Raw genomic sequence first — 16,097 nt, 5'->3', positions numbered from 1 at the left:
GTTTTAACAAATAGAGTGTAGTTACTAATAACTCAGATGCACTGACCGCAAATTAAACACAATAAATCAATAAATGTCACAATTATTTGTGTTTGTCAGTCTTAAGCCTATTGAAAACTAAAAAGGTCATTTACCAGATGTGATTAACATTTTTGGAGCATCTCCAGAGGTTATATTGTAAACATCATGAGTAGGCAGGGTATCTTTTGATTATGTCCCATAAATGTTTGAGAGGATTCATGTCAGGCCATCTGGGTGGCTAAGTCATTCTCTCAAATTGTCCAGAATGTTTTGACATGGTGCTTAGTGATCCATAAAAATTCCATCGTTACTTGGAAACGTGAAGTCCGTGAATGGCTGCAAATGGTCTCCAAGAAGCTGAACATTACCATTTCCAGTCAATGATTAGTTCAGCTGGGCCAGACGAACCAGTCCATTCCACATAAACACAGCCCACACCATTATGGACACAGTGCTTTTTTTGTTGACAATCTGGATCCACGACTTCGTGGGGCCTGCACCACACTCGAACACTACCAACAGCTCTTAGCAATTGCTACTCACCTGATCAGGCCATGGTTTTCCAGTCATCTAGGGTCCAACTGATACGGTGATAAGCCACAAGAGGCACTTCAGGCGAGGTCATGCTGTTAGCAAAGGCACTCGCATCGGTCATCTGCTGCCATAAACCATTAATGCCAAATTTTGCTGAACTGTCTGAATGGACACATTTGTTGCACTTCCACATTGGTTTTTGTGGTTGTTTCTCACAATGCTGCTTGTCTGTTAGCACTGATAACTCTACGCAATTCTGCGTAAGGTCACTGAGTGAAGGCCATCAGCCACTGCTTGGTCCAAGGAGACAGGCAATGCTTGAAATTTGACATTCTCGGCAAGCTCTTCACATTTCAGATCTCAGAATACTGACTTCTGTAATGATTTCGAAAATGGAATGTCCTGTTCTTCTAGCTCCAATTGCCATTTCATGTTCGAAGTCTGTTAATTCCCATCATGCGGATGTAATCACATCATAAAAATTTTCACATGAATGGATCCAAATAATAGCTCCACCAACACAATGCCCTTTTACACCTTGCGTGTGTGATACTAGTGCCATTTGTATGTGTGCATATTGCTATTCCATGACTTTTGTTACCCCAGCATATATCCGCTGCTGACGTGTTGTCAATAAAAGTGAAAAGTGCCTATGGTGAAAAACTTTTCAATTGGCAATTCACTTTAGACTGAGCACACCCAAAATAATGACAGGTTCACTAAATTGAGTGTGGTGCTGGGATTCTGTGCGGTACCTGCACTGAGTTTTATTAATTTAGCCCCTGATGTTTTCATATTAAAGATGGGTCTAGGCTACAACAACATCTGTAAGAGAATTGCCAAGTTGTAATGTGATGGCACAGATGGGCAGATGGTGGTAGAATTTGCCGAGACTATACATTGCAGTAGGAGGGGGCCATGTCACAGGTGTCAGAATGATTTTCGCTTATAACTTTCAGTTCCATAGTTTTTGGACTAGGGTCCCTCACTTCAAATTCATACAATTACATTTCTTCATCAACCTGAAAATTTGTACCATAATCACAGAATTATGTACATCCATTATCATATGTTATGAGACATCCGCAGTAGGTGCGCTGGACAGGAAGAGGTGCATGAACAATGGTGTGGTAGACTGTAACACCTGTTTCTCGCCTCCACAATGGAGTAACAGGCTGCAGCAAAAGAAACAGAGCATTTTGCTACAATTAACTGGCATGTAATTAGTCTGTTATGTGTGGGTGCAGGGGTGTTGATGCTATTTACCCAGTGTTGAGCAATTCCTTCAGAGGCAGAAATTAAGTCTGCGCTATAATCTAACATAGTGGCAGTTTGGCATTATGAATCAGCAGCATATGGATAGTCTCAGCAACTTATACAACTGTCTGCCCTTCTATGCCATTCCCTTACAACTTGATAATTCACACCTGAATGTGATAGTGGCATAGACGTGCCATTCATGTGAAAACAACAGGGGGTAAATTAATAATAATGGTCTGCACAGACACTTCATAGAATCTCAGCACCACACACAACTTGGTGAGTGAGTTTTTATTTTGGGTTCTCTCTGTCTTAAGTGTACTGCAAGTTGAAAAGCTCTTCAATATAGGCGCTTTTCACTTTTATTGACAAAGTGTTAGAAGTGGTAATATTGTAATCATTGTAAGTAGATTATTTTTGTCAATCTTTTGGTATTTGTAGACATAATGGTGGTTTCACTTAAGGATGACTTATTCTAGACATAACTGTCAGTGTTCGGTGTTTCTTGTCCCACATTCTGGTGACAACTCCTTCTTCTTTCATGATAGCTAGTTTAATTTTCTCCTCTCATTTTGGAGACCACTTTTTCAGATGTGGCACATGTTTTCTGTGCACAGTAGACAACTTTATTTGAAACCCTGTGTTGTTCATAGCACACAAATTATCTCTGTGGATATTCATGTTTTGATGTCAATACTGCGTTGTGTTCCTCTGTTTTGGGGATAGTGGTAATGACAACATTCTAATGAAAAATATTTTCAAAGTGTACAATGATCAAACAACATGTTGCCTATTCATAATGTTTACTGTATAGCCACTGGAAAGCGCCAAAAACGTGAATTCTGTTTTGTGAATGAGATTTTTAGTATTCAATGCAAGGGAGACAGAGAAACAGAATAAATGTTACAGTTATTGATTTATTTATTTAATTGCTGGCTTGTGTCTGTATATGTGTGGATGGATATGTGTGTGTGTGCGAGTGTATACCCGTCCTTTTTTCCCCCTAAGGTAAGTCTTTCCGCTCCCGGGATTGGAATGACTCCTTACCCTCTCCCTCAAAACCCACATCCTTTCGTCTTTCCCTCTCCTTCCCTCTTTCCTGGTGAGGCAACAGTTTGTTGCGAAAGCTTGAATTTTGTGTGTATGTTTGTGTGTCTGTCGACCTGCCAGCACTTTCATTTGGTAAGTCACATCATCTTTGTTTTTAGATATATATTTCCTACGTGGAATGTTTCCCTCTATTATAACCATATTTATTTAATTGGATAGATAAAAAATCTAGTCACCAAATGGTGGCATAATACACACATAAAAGACTGTTGTGATTGGCAAGCTTTCAGAGCCAGTGGCTCCTTCTTCAGGAAGAAGGGCTGAAATGGAAGGAAGAAGGATGAAGGAAAAGGACTGGAGAGGTCTAGGAAAAGAGGTAGATTTTGGGGAAAGTCACCCAGAACTGTGGGTCAGGGGAGACTTACCGATTGTTGGGGACTGCATCGGACAAGGTTTTCAAATCTGAGTTTCACATCTTGACTCTCCCTCTACTGTCACAAACCACACTATATCTCAATGCTCCTCTTGCCAGCCTCCACGGTGAAGTCAGACTCAAACATGACTCACTGACATAATGTTGAGCATGTTTAACAGACAAATGGTGCAGCTGTGAACATTTGCGCATTTCCTTCCTGATTCCCAATAGAGGGCAGTTCTATATACACATACACCTACCTGCGTTACCAACATCTGTGCCATGCTCATTATATAGTATATCTCGTTTCATTCGACTGCTCCTATACATCAACGAAGGTTTTACATTTTTCATTCAGGACATTAATATTATAAATCTGTGATCATTTTTTCCATGGTTAGTAAGCTGTTGAAATAGTTTATGCTATCCTAACTGTAGCATTCGCTTGTGGTTCATAAAGATGTGTTCTCAAAACTTCCTTTTATTATAAAGCTTAGTTTTTGAGCCAGATGGAGACTAAAGCCTGGATTGAAAACTTTTGGTGAAGTGCTGTGCTAACTCTTCTTGACTAGAAACTGTTCTAAAGTTGTTTCACAAATGTCTATTACTTAAATAGCAGCATTTATTTCAGCATTTAAACCGGGGCCAGCCAGAAATTCTGCACGCGTGCGGTGCTGCTGCACATGTGCAACTTCCGGGTCACAGCGTGCACACCGCAGCTGTCAGCGTTCACGTAGTGCATGTTTCTACGCACAGATGTCGCTTTATCCACTTGCTGGGATACTCTGTACTGGCGCATTCTAGTGCTCTTTCCACAGCTTTCAAGCCAACCATGGGAAGGTATTTCGCGTATTAAACATTTAAAATACTGTCACAGTCTATTCATTGAGATGTCTACTTTTATGTTAACAGTTTAACCCAGTAAGACAAGTAATACAGTTAACAACCGTGGGTTTTTATTAAGGCAGCTTGAATGACAGCACGTAAATACGCGAAATGTTTTTGATGTAGTATTTAAGAAAGAGAGCACTTGGCGACTTCCAACGAACCTTATTCATGATTTCAAATAACATTAAACTAATGCAAGGTTTCCTATAACTAATTCTTGGTGCCCTCAGTTACACCCACATAATTTTTCTCTCACTGATCTCTGAACAGAATGATAACCGCAGACCTCTCAATGATCACCTGTTATTTCAATACCACTATTGCTATATCTTTCATCAGTTCCTTCTGAAATCTGCATAATAACCGACAATTAGATGAATCTTATATTTTATCGATTTCAGCTGAGCGTAGCCCTTCACGCATTAAAAAAACCCTAAATGTAAGCATACATTGGAACAATCAGTTTAATGACCAATTTTCCTGATAATAATGTAACATGGAGCAGAATGAGGCAATAATGCACAGTTAGTAAACAATAATTTTTAATTATGAAAGGAATAAATCCAAACATGTTTATCACTGGTCATCATAAATGATATAGTTAATATCGGGAACAAAAGCACGGCTCATTGACAAACGCAAGTAGTTGCGAAGATTTTCATCACTTATGCTTGATTGAAACCTTGATTTATGCATTTTCATCAGCGAGAAAAATCTTTCACAAACATATGTCGACCCGAACATGGACTTAACTCTTGCGGCTTCTCGGTGCAGGCGTGGAAATTCTTGTTGTGAAAAATTTTTGTAGAATTCTTTTGTATTTTGCACTGCAAAGAACTTGTCCTTCAGTCTTGTACTGCACTGTAGGTCTATCAGTTCCATCTGTGGATCATTCGGAGCATCTTCAACTGACGAAGAGAACGGTCGAGCAAAGAGGCGAATGACAGGAGACAAACTCGTAAATCTGCAAATCACGCTTGAAAATGTTCCTTAATTTTTACAATTAAGGACACATATTCTTGAAATCCAGCATTTTCATGGACCAGTCCAAGAGTCGGGAAATGTGCAGTGTTTTCTGTCAATAGCTGGCTCTCCCAAAGTGCAAGCTTCCTTTCAAAGGCATTTACTTTTTCAAACATGTCAGAAATTAAATTATTTTCACCTTAAAAACTGACGTTCAGGCTGTTCATGTGAGACGTAATGTCCACGAGAAATGCAAGGTCTGATATCCAACAAGGGTCCTTCAACATGGGTTCACTTTTTCCCTTCTCATGTAAGAATGTTACTATGACCAAATGTAAATAAAAAAATATTTTCAGCATTTTACCTCGACTGAGCCAGTGTACTTCAGTATAGTAAGGTATGTCACCGTACTCCGCTCCTAATTCCTCCAAGAACCACCGAAACTGGCGATGCGTAAGCCCATGTGTCTTCAGATAGTTTACAGTACGCACAACAATGTGCATGACGTTTGCTGTTACTGATTTTGCACAAAGCGCCTCTTGATGCAGAATGCAGTGAATTCCATACAACATCTTGTCTGTGCGCCCTAGCTTTTTGTGCATCCGTGCTATGAGTCCTCTCTGATGGCCTTGCATTGATGGTGCTCCATGTGTGGTCACTGTGACTAACCGATTCCAGTCCATACCAACACCATCAATCCCTTGCTCGACAGTTCGGAGTAAGTCCGCACCTGTAGTAGTCCCTTTCAAAAGTCCAAAACGTCCTCTGTTACACAAAGTGCGTTATCAACACCTCGTATGTATATCACAACCTGGGCTGTATCTGTAAGATCTGTTGCTTCATCAAGCGCAACAGAGAAAGCAACAAAGTCTTTAGCCTTATTTATTAGCTGCCTGTGCACATCGCCGGCCATAGCACTGATATGTCTTGTCACTGTTTGTTTGGATAGACTAATTTCTTGAAACCTGCTAACGTTCGTGGGACACACGAGTTCTGCAGCATCAATCAGACACCTTTTCAAAAACTCCCTTTTGGAAAAGGGTTTCCCAGATTGTGCAATTCTTAATGCGATTTTAAAACTTGCTCACAATGAAGATTTAGTGAGGTTGTCATTCTGGAAAATTGAAAACAGTACATTGTACAGCGCACAGTAAAATAGACATAAATGTAACACAAGAAACTAAGAGTTCAAGAAGTATCAGTTACTTTGACGTACAGTAAAATCGAGTTGATGTGTCTCATCCGTTTTCTTAAGGTCATTTAATTTTGCTTGCCGTTCTTCACTGTTGAGTACACTACACTCATCTTTTGACATGTATTGTAGTGTCTTTCAATTGAAAACTTACACTGACCACCTATTATTTGGCGGCACAGCAAACACTGTGGTTTTCACCAACGGCTACAAAAAAGGATTGCAATTCCCAGTCATTTTTAAATGACTGAGAACATAGATCTCCCATTTTTCACAGTACCTGCCATTTCTCAGTACCTGCCATTTCTCAGTACTTCTCTGTTAAAGTTACGGTCACCAGGGGTAAACGAGACAGGGTATGATGTGCTCTTGCTTGTACCACATAAACAGGGAAGTGGGGCTACTGCCGTTGATTCAGGACACATGTCTAATAACAGATGTCGCTGTTGCATACGTGCACACATGTGCAGCACTTCCGCACGTCTGCACACTGTGCAGTGTTTGGCCAGCCCTGATTTAAACTGTATGATGTAACAAGGTTCAAAAGGGTCTTTTTCTACCTACTTTGTGTAAGAAAATCAATGTTACCGTCTCTACAGATTATCAAATCATATTCCATTTTATTTGCTTTGTTTAGCAATGATTCAAATTTATTTAAGAAAAGTTCAAAATTTCCAGATGGTGATCAGTAGCTTCCATCTTGTTCATCGCACCTGTCTCATCCTAGATAGTCTCTAATTTTTGCACCTTGCACAAGAAAAAAGACAAGCGAGCCAAAACAAGGACTAAAGACATAGCATTCTTCTCTCTATAAGGTACAAGATAGTCACTGAAATTATCATCAGCCATATAGAAAATGGAAAAGCACTGGGTTTTAATCAAACAATATAACAAGCTGGCTTTAGAAGTGGATAAGAACAATGAACCAGTTGTAAGTCTTGGATGAAAATATGAGGCAAAGCAATAAGAACTTTTTACCACTTTTGTCTGAAATTTGCAGATTTCTGAGAAAATTTTCAATAAAGTTTCCATAAAATCTGCATTAATAACTCTTAAGAAACAAGGCTCTCAGCTGTATTAATATACTGAAGAACACAATACAAATATGTTGCAGCCTTCAGTAGACTTCTTTAAGATGAAATTCAAAGTTGAAAGCGGAGTTTGGTGAGCAGATAACATATTATCAAAGTTCTTCTCAGCAATATTAGAGGACATATCAGGTTTATAAACTTGAAAAAAAAAAAGGAATACAAATTAATGAAACATATTTGAACCACTTTCATTTTGATGGCAAAACTACACTGTTTTCCTCTAGAGCATGTTGTTGTTGTTGTTGTTGTTGCTGTTGTTATTGAATAACTACTACAACTTAGCACTCCTCTGAATCTCCCTCTCTGTCTCCTTCTACAATTTTTACCCCTCACACATCCCTCCAGTACTAAACTGGTGATCCCTCAATTTCGTCCTATCACCCGATCCCACCTTCTTGTTAGCTTGCGTAATAAATTTCTTTCCTCCCCAGTTTTATTCAGTAACTCCTCATTAGCTTCAGGATCTACCCATTTAATCTTCATCACTCTCTGTAGCACCACATTTCAAAAGCTTCTATTTTCTTTTTGTCTAAAGCATTTATCATTCATGTTTCACTTCCATACATGACTACACCCCACACAAATACTTTCAGAAAAGACTTCCTAACACTTAAATCAATATTCAATGTTTAAAAATTTCTTTTCTACAGAAACATTTTTCTTACCTTTGTCAGTCTACTTTTATATCCTCTCTACTTCAGCCATCATCAGTTGAGCTGCCCAAATAACAAAACCCATCTACTACTTTAAGTGTCTTGTTTCCTACTCTAATTCCCTCAGAATCATCTGATTTAATTCAACAATGTTCCATTACGATTGTCCTAACTTTGTTGATGTTCATCTAATGTCCTCCTTTCATGACAATCTCCTTTCTGTTCAACTGCTCTTCAAATCCTTTGCTGTTGCTGACAAAAGTAGAATGTCATCAGCAACCTCAGATTTTCCATTTCTTCTCCCTGAACTTTAATTCCTTCTGCAAATTTGGTTTTTCTTTCTGTACTGTTTGTTCAATGCTCAGATTGAATAACATCAGTGATAGGCTATAACCCTGTCACACTACCTTCTGACCCACTGCTTACCTTCTGTGCCCCTCGACTCTTATATCAGCTGCCTTGTTTCTGCAAGAGTCATAAATAGCCTTTCAAACCCTATGTTTCACCCCTGCTACCTTCAGAACTTCAAAGAGAGTATTCCCGTCAACACTGTCAAAAGTTTTCTCTAAGTCTACAAATGCCATAAACACAGGTTTGCCTTTCCTTAACCTATCTTCCAAGACAAGTCATAGGATCAGTACTGTCTCACGTGTCCCTATATTTCTCCAGAATCCAAACTGATCTTCTATCAGTTCTTCCATTCTTCTGAAAAGAAATCTGGTTAGTGTTTTGCAACCATTACTTATTAAACTGATAGTTCTGTAATATTCGCAACTGTTTGTACCTGCTTTTTTGGAACTGGGATTATTACATTCTCTTCGAAGTATGAGGGTATTTCGCCTGTCTCATACATCTTGCACACGAGATGCAAAAATTTTGTCATGACTGGGTCTCCCAAGGCCGTTAGTAGTTCTGACGGAATGGTGTCTTCTCCTGGGACCTGGTTGCAACTTTGGTTTTTCAGTGCTCTGTCAAATTCTTCTCACAGTATCTCCCATTTGATCCTCATCTGTGACCTCTTTCATTTCTGTAATATCGCCTTCGAGTTCATCTCCCTTGTACAGACACATTATATACTCCACCCACCTTTCAGCTTTCCCTTCTTTGTTTAGGACTGGTTTTCCATCTGAGCTCTTGATATTCATACAGCTGCTTCTCTTTTCTCCAAAGGCATTTTTAATTTTCCTGTAGGTAGTTTCTTGTCCCCTTGTGAATCCTTTACTGCTTGTTCAATGCACAGATTGAATAACATCAATGATAGGCTACAACCCTGTCTCACTACCTTCTGACCCACTGCTTACCGGTACCTTCTAAGCCCCTCGACTCTTATAACAGCCACCTGGTTTCTGTAAGAGTTGTAAATAGCCTTTCACCCCCTGTATTTCACCCCTGCTTCCTTCAGAATTTCAAAGAGAGTATTCCAGTTAACATTGTCAAAATTTTCTGTAAGTCTACAAATGCCATAAACATAGGTTTGCCTTTCCTTAACCATCTTCCAAGACAAGTCGTAGGGTCAGTACTGTCTCGTGTGTCCCTATATTTCTTCTGAATCCAAACTGATCTTCCCCAAGGTCAGCTTCTGTCAGTTCTTCCATTCTTGTGAAAAGAAATCTAGTTAGTGTTTTGCAACCATTACTTATTAAACTGATAGTTCTGTAATATTCACAACTGTTTGTACCTGCTTTTTTGGAACTGAGATTATTACATTCTTTTCAAAGTACATGGGTATTTCACCTGCCTCATACATCTTGCACACCAAATGGAAAAATTTTGTCATGACTGGGTCTCCCAAGGTCGTTAATAGTTCTGACGGAATGGTGTCTACTCTCGGTACCTGGTTTCAACTTAGGTCTTTCAGTGCTCTGTCAAATTCTTCTCACAGTATCATATCTCCCATCTTATCCTTAACTACTTCCTCTTTCATTTCTGTAATATCGCCTTCGAGTTCATCTTCCTTGTACAGACACATTGTATACTCCACCCGCCTTCCAGCTTTCCCTTCTTTGTTTAGGACTGGTTTTCCATCTGAGCTCTTGATATTCATACAGCTGCTTCTCTTTTCTCCAAAGGCATTTTTAATTTTCCTGTAGGCAGTATCTATCTTACCCCTTGTGAAATATGCTTCTAAATCCCTACATTTGTCGTCTAGCCATTCCTGCTTAGCCATTCTGCACTTCCTGTCAATTTCATTTTCTCGGCATTTATATTCCCTTTCACCTGCTTCATTTGCTGCAGTTTTATATTTTCTCCTTTCATCAGTTAAATTCAATATTTCCTGTGTTATGGAAGGATTTCTACTAGCCCTTGTCTTTTTACCTATTTGATCCTCTGCTGCCTTCACTATTTCATCTTTCAAAACTACCCAGTCTTCTACCGTATTCCTTTCCCATGTCCTAATAGTTGCCTAATGCTCCCTCAGAAACTGTCAACAACCTCAGGTTCTTTCAGTCTTTGCAGGCCCCATCTCCTTAATTTCCTATCTTTTTGCAATTTCTTCAGTTTTAGTCTACTGGTCACAACAAATAAATTGTGGTCATAGTCTATATGTGCCCCTGGAAATGCCTTACAGTTTAAAAGCTTACCATTATATAATCATTCTGAAACCTTCCGGTGTGTCCAGACCTCTTCACATATACAACCTTCTTTCATGATTCTTAAATCAAGAGTCAGGGATGATTAAATTATGCTCTGTGCAAGATTCTACCAGGTCGATTCCTTTTTCATTCCTTTCCCCCAGTCGATATTCACCTACACTTTTTTCTTCTCTTCCTTTTCCTACTATTGAATTCAGTCCCCATCATAATTAAACTTTTTTCTATTTGAATAATTTCTTTTATCTTATCACAGATACTATAACACATATAACAAAAGGAAGTAGACTTGGAAATCAAATCAGCAAACATCACTTCAAAAACAAAATACTACAAATCAAAAATGAAGTTAATTCATTGGACTGTTATCTGGAATCCATATGGTGCAAAAAGTGGTAATTGACTCAAAACAAGAAAAAGTGTGAGGTCATCTGCGTATGTACTAAAAGAAGTCTCTTACACTTCAGTTACATGATAAATCACACAACTCTAAAGGCTACCACTTCAGACAAATACCTAGGAACTACAGTTAGGAACAACTTAAACTGGACTGATCACATAGATAATGTTGTGGGGAAAGTAAAACCAAAGACTGCATTTTATTGGCAGAACACTTAGAAGCTGCAACAAATCCACTAAAGAGATTGCCTACAATATGCTTGTCCATTTTCTGGTAGAGTACTGCTGTGCGACATGGGATCCTTGTCAAATAGGATTGCTGGAGAAGAATGAAAAAGTTCAAAGAAGGGCAGCTAGTTCTGTGTTACTGAAAATAGGGGAGAGCATCACAGATGTGATACATGAGTTGGGGTGGCAGGCATTAGTCCTCCAAATGTGGGTGATTCTCCGATTTTTCTGTTTGAGGTCGTGGGGAATTTTTTGTGAATAGTTAGAATAGTTGTAAGGACAGTATTAAAGGAATGTAACAAAAAATCAAGAACAGAATTTAGAAGTGAGTTTTAATTGGCATTTAACTTACATAATGGGGGAAATGTGAAAATCGCATTTAACATTATGAACACAGGAGAAACTTATTAAAAAATTTTGTGACTGTGGTAAAGCTTGAAGCGAGGTTCCATACACAAGCCCATGGTGCAATCTTCACACAAAGTTCTTGTTCTGTCCGTATTTTTTTCCCCATCAGCATTTCTTCTGGAACAGCATACAGCATACCTTCTCCAAGTTTCCTGTTTTATTGGACTCTACTGATTTATTTTTTTAATATAATAAATGCATAGAGTAAAGTGTGATCAATAAGATGCCAAACTATATCCTTGTAATACTTCTTCTGCTGTTTCCATGTGGTCTCAAAATATGAAAGTTATTGATCAGCTCTGTCAATGGTGCCCATTGTATTGTGATAGTTGAATATCAGTTGAGGCTTACTGATTTTATCACCTCTTTTTGTTTCTATTGTGTGTGATGATGTGTACAGTGCTCAAAGTGCAAATTTTTTTGTCTTGTTATTTTAGGACCACGACTCTGTCTCTTTGGTGAGCTCTGATTTCTCTCTTAAATTTTAGGGCTGCAAACACAGTTGGTAGAGCCTTTCTATTTGCTTGAAGAGTTCCATAGACATCTGTTCTGCATTTTACCAAATAATTGGCATGTTCAGGTGGTGTGTTAAAATTGCCAGTTTGTTACACAATAGCCTTTGTCTGATAGAGAATCAATTATATTTAAAACAATTTTGGTAGACATACAATATCTCTCATATTTATCCAAGTATGGTTTACTTTTACCTACATAAAGTATTAAGTTCTAAAGTAATCTCATTGTGATTAACACCAAACAAATAATTTTATACCAAAGTGAGATCTTTACTTTGGTATATGCTGTTTCCAGTGAAGCCTTCCTGTGAATAATAATAACCTTTCATCCATGCTAGCATTCCTTTGTGGAACTAAAGCTGAGCTGGACATGTTTTGTACATATTCAGTAACTTCAAACACTCATAATTTTGGAATTGGGTGCATCTCTCAATCTTGTGGCATGACTTAAGAAAATCTCGGGATACGAATTGTTTTGGATTTGGATCAGTTCATTCTAGTTCAAGTGAAGTGACTGTACTTTGCAGTAACAAAATACCAACGAAAACTTTCATTTCATCTTCATTAGCATCCACCCATTTCTTTGTACTACAACTCATATTTTTGGACGATTAGGAAATTTCGTGGTATTCATACTTATAATATTGTTTCAGTTATTGTAACACAAATCAGCATATCATCAAGAAATATTTCTAAATTGTTTTGTTTCTAAATCTGTGTGTATTCCCAGGGTTGAAGTAAAAGGGAAGGCTGGTGGAGCAGGAGGAAAATTATTCACATCAGTTTCATTCCATAAATGACAAACTCATCATCTTCCTCCAGTTCTTCACTGCTGTCTCTTAAGCTTTCCTCAGAACTGCCTTTCTCACTTCCAAAATCTACAGAACCATCAGTGGATTCAATACCATCAGTATTCAATACCATCAGTCTCGTCACCAGATATCACTGCTCGTTTTGACATATTGAGAACATAGGCTCTCTGTCAAGCCTGCTAGTTCACAACTGAATGTAAATTGTTACAATCTTTTCTACTGTTGACAGTCCGATTGTTGGTTGGTTGGTTTGGGGGAGGGGCCAAACAGTGCGTCATCGGTCCCATCAGATGAGGAAAGGATGGTGAAGGAAATTGGCCGAGCCCTTTCAAAGGAATCATTCTAGCATTTGCCTGAAGCGATTCATGGAAATCATGGAAAACCTAAATCAGAATGCCAGAGGAAGGTTTGAACTGTCATCGTCCCAAATGTGAGTCTAGGGTGTTAACCACTGCGCCACCAAGCTCGGTCAGTGTGCAGGCACTGAGTGATAACTGAAGGAATGAATTTGACACAACTGCATTATTCTATTGCCATTAGCAGTTTCAGACAATCATGTCCATTTTCAAGTGACATTCAGTAGTAAAAAATGCTGACATTAGTTATACAGTAAGTGAAGTAGCATAACATATTTGATGCAATTAGTGGTGTAATTGCAGTTTTATTTGATGAGAAGATTCATCAGGGCTTAGTGGAAAATCACATTTACAGATTTTTGTTGCAGCTTAGACATGACTTTCATAATATTACCATAAACTATTAGCAAAGTTTGTTGCTTATAACTGTGTGATACCTGGTATATATTGTATGATGCCATCAAACAGGTCCGCTTCCATCAGCCATGAGACTTGAGAACATGTAAGATACAACTCTCAATTTCAGAGCAACAGAAAAAGATTCTACAGAAAATAGTGGCTTCAGACACACAAACAGCTCATAAATTATGTCCAAAGCGATAAGCGCACAGCCTGCAAAAATGTCTGGAAAGTTTGAACGAACACGTCCGAGCTGCTTGTGGCTGGAGAGTTAAAACAACACTGCAACAAAACCTTTTCATGAAATTTCAATCATCAACTTTCTCATTTGAATGTGAAAATGTTTTGTTTATGCCCACTTACATAGGCAGAAATGATAAACATAACAAAATAAGGGAAGCAAGAGCTCATATGGAAAATTTTAAGTGTTTGTTTTTCCCACTCACTGTTTCATTGTGGAATGGTACAGACATAGTGGGAACTGAATTGCAGAGTAGTCATGTAGCTGTAGATGTAGAGGGCAGCTGACTGAACTCTGGTGTTATTACAGACTTTCTTGTTGAATACTCAAACTGACTGACTATCATCACTGTGATGTCAAGGCACTTCTTGGTTTTCCAAACTATCAACATATTTTGCATCCTCTTAAGAACAGTCCAATAACACCATTTTGTTACACCAAAAACGGGTGTTACAGATGTAATTATGAGTGAAATGCAGCTGGGAAGCATACATAGTCAGGTGAGTGGTTAATGGACCATGGATATTCTTTGGTAGGTTTAAGATGTAAGAAAAGACTGAGATGATGATTTTAAAGAAGAGGGATAAATGACATTGAAAAATATGCGACAGCAACATGGAAGGATATATCTGAAGTCAATAATACACCGAATAACCAAGAGTACATCTTTATCCAGCAGCAGTGGATGTCAAATGGATGACACAGTTAAAAGATAAAATGAGTTAGCATCAAGTAATTAAGCTTTATTCAAAATATAATTCATGAATTAGCTTTACTCTGTTTCTGTTTGTATGAGCTATAAATGTACATAACAATAAAAAAAGTAAAAGAAATTAAAAATGCCCTTGTGATTTTTCACAAAGTGCAAACCTGTCTAATTAATTTTTAAAACTAATTTAGCACTATTCAAGACGTTTATTACATTTGTGTTTCTTCGTGGAAACATGTTCATGAGCAAAAAGTGGAAGGACTGTTCATTATGATGAATGTACCAAGCTGGGCACAACACATCAACACAGTTCTCAGATATAACAATATTGTAGACTGTTTCAGAACAAGTTCATACAGAACAACAGTGTGTGTGTGTGTGTGATTCACTTGAGAATACTAAAAAAAAATTACAAGGAGGCAGAATCATTGGCCAGTACTTACCTGCAGGAAGCAAAATTCCAGCAATGCTCATACACACACATAAATGGACAAGAAACTATCCTCATTTCTGGAAATATTAGTTCCCTCTTCACGGAGAAATGGAGAGGGATTGGGGAAGATAAGAAAGGAGGAATTTGTCACTCATATCTCAAGATGAGACAGTTCTGGTCATGGCAATGGAACCTTTTTCTGTTTCCTCCCTGAGAAAGGAACTATAATATTTTTTTCATACTTTTATTTTTGTTTTTTGTCTATTTGCAATACTACTGTTGAGCAATAACAAATCACACTGAAGATTAAAACATATGCAGAGTATAAATCAGTTGTCCTTACTGTGAAGATTAGTAAATATCAGTCATACAATATACTACTTCAATGTGTTAAATTTTCTTGACTGAAGATTTTGATGAAAAATAAATTCATAACAGATTAAATCCAATTAGCCTATTCAAGAATGGTAACATCTCACTGCAAATCCAACTGAAATTGACCAAGAAAACTGATTTATATTAACCATTGTTTTTGTTAGTATAAGTCTGCTTTTTTAATTACTAAATTGTCCAGTAAATTAGAAGAACTGAAAAATACAGAAAATGTCACACTGCAGCCTGGACAGCACAATATACTGTACGTACCTCATCATCCATTAACTCCAACATAAATGTAGCAACTGTTGTGATAACACCAAGAAATAAGTTGACACAGCCCAAAGTCACAAATGCTGTACTTGGGATAGAAAAAAGAAAGCTGACTGGGTATGAAAGAGGTATGCTTGCCCATCTGAAATACAAGTCTTTGTATAAAAATCAGGCAAATTCAGTAATCATCAATATAATACAAGCTTACTGCACTCATGGAGAGGTTACAGTACAACTAATATGTTTAAATATACTATCACAATATGCAGGCATTACTGTAGATGCATCCAG

At 38.0% G+C, this 16,097-nt stretch overlaps 1 protein-coding gene across 3 annotated transcripts in view; it reads right to left on the bottom strand.

Moving 5' to 3' along the window:
* Window positions 1–16,097, bottom strand: part of LOC124595045 (ATP-binding cassette sub-family A member 7-like) — a 610,990-nt gene that overhangs the window by 109,792 nt on the left and 485,101 nt on the right. For all 3 annotated transcript variants that reach the window (XR_006978174.1, XR_006978175.1, XM_047133608.1), the window contains exon 37: window positions 15,804–15,948. Coding sequence is in view for 1 of the 3 variants with exons in the window: in XM_047133608.1 (XP_046989564.1) it covers window positions 15,804–15,948 (145 nt within the window). In the remaining 2 variants the exon portion in view is untranslated. The remainder of the gene's footprint in view (window positions 1–15,803; window positions 15,949–16,097) is intronic.

Source organism: Schistocerca americana, chromosome 2, assembly GCF_021461395.2.
Source record: "Schistocerca americana isolate TAMUIC-IGC-003095 chromosome 2, iqSchAmer2.1, whole genome shotgun sequence".
Classification (NCBI taxonomy): Eukaryota; Metazoa; Arthropoda; class Insecta; order Orthoptera; family Acrididae; genus Schistocerca; species Schistocerca americana.
Note: the sequence above shows the minus strand (reverse complement) of the source record. Positions and strands in the feature narration are given on the sequence as shown.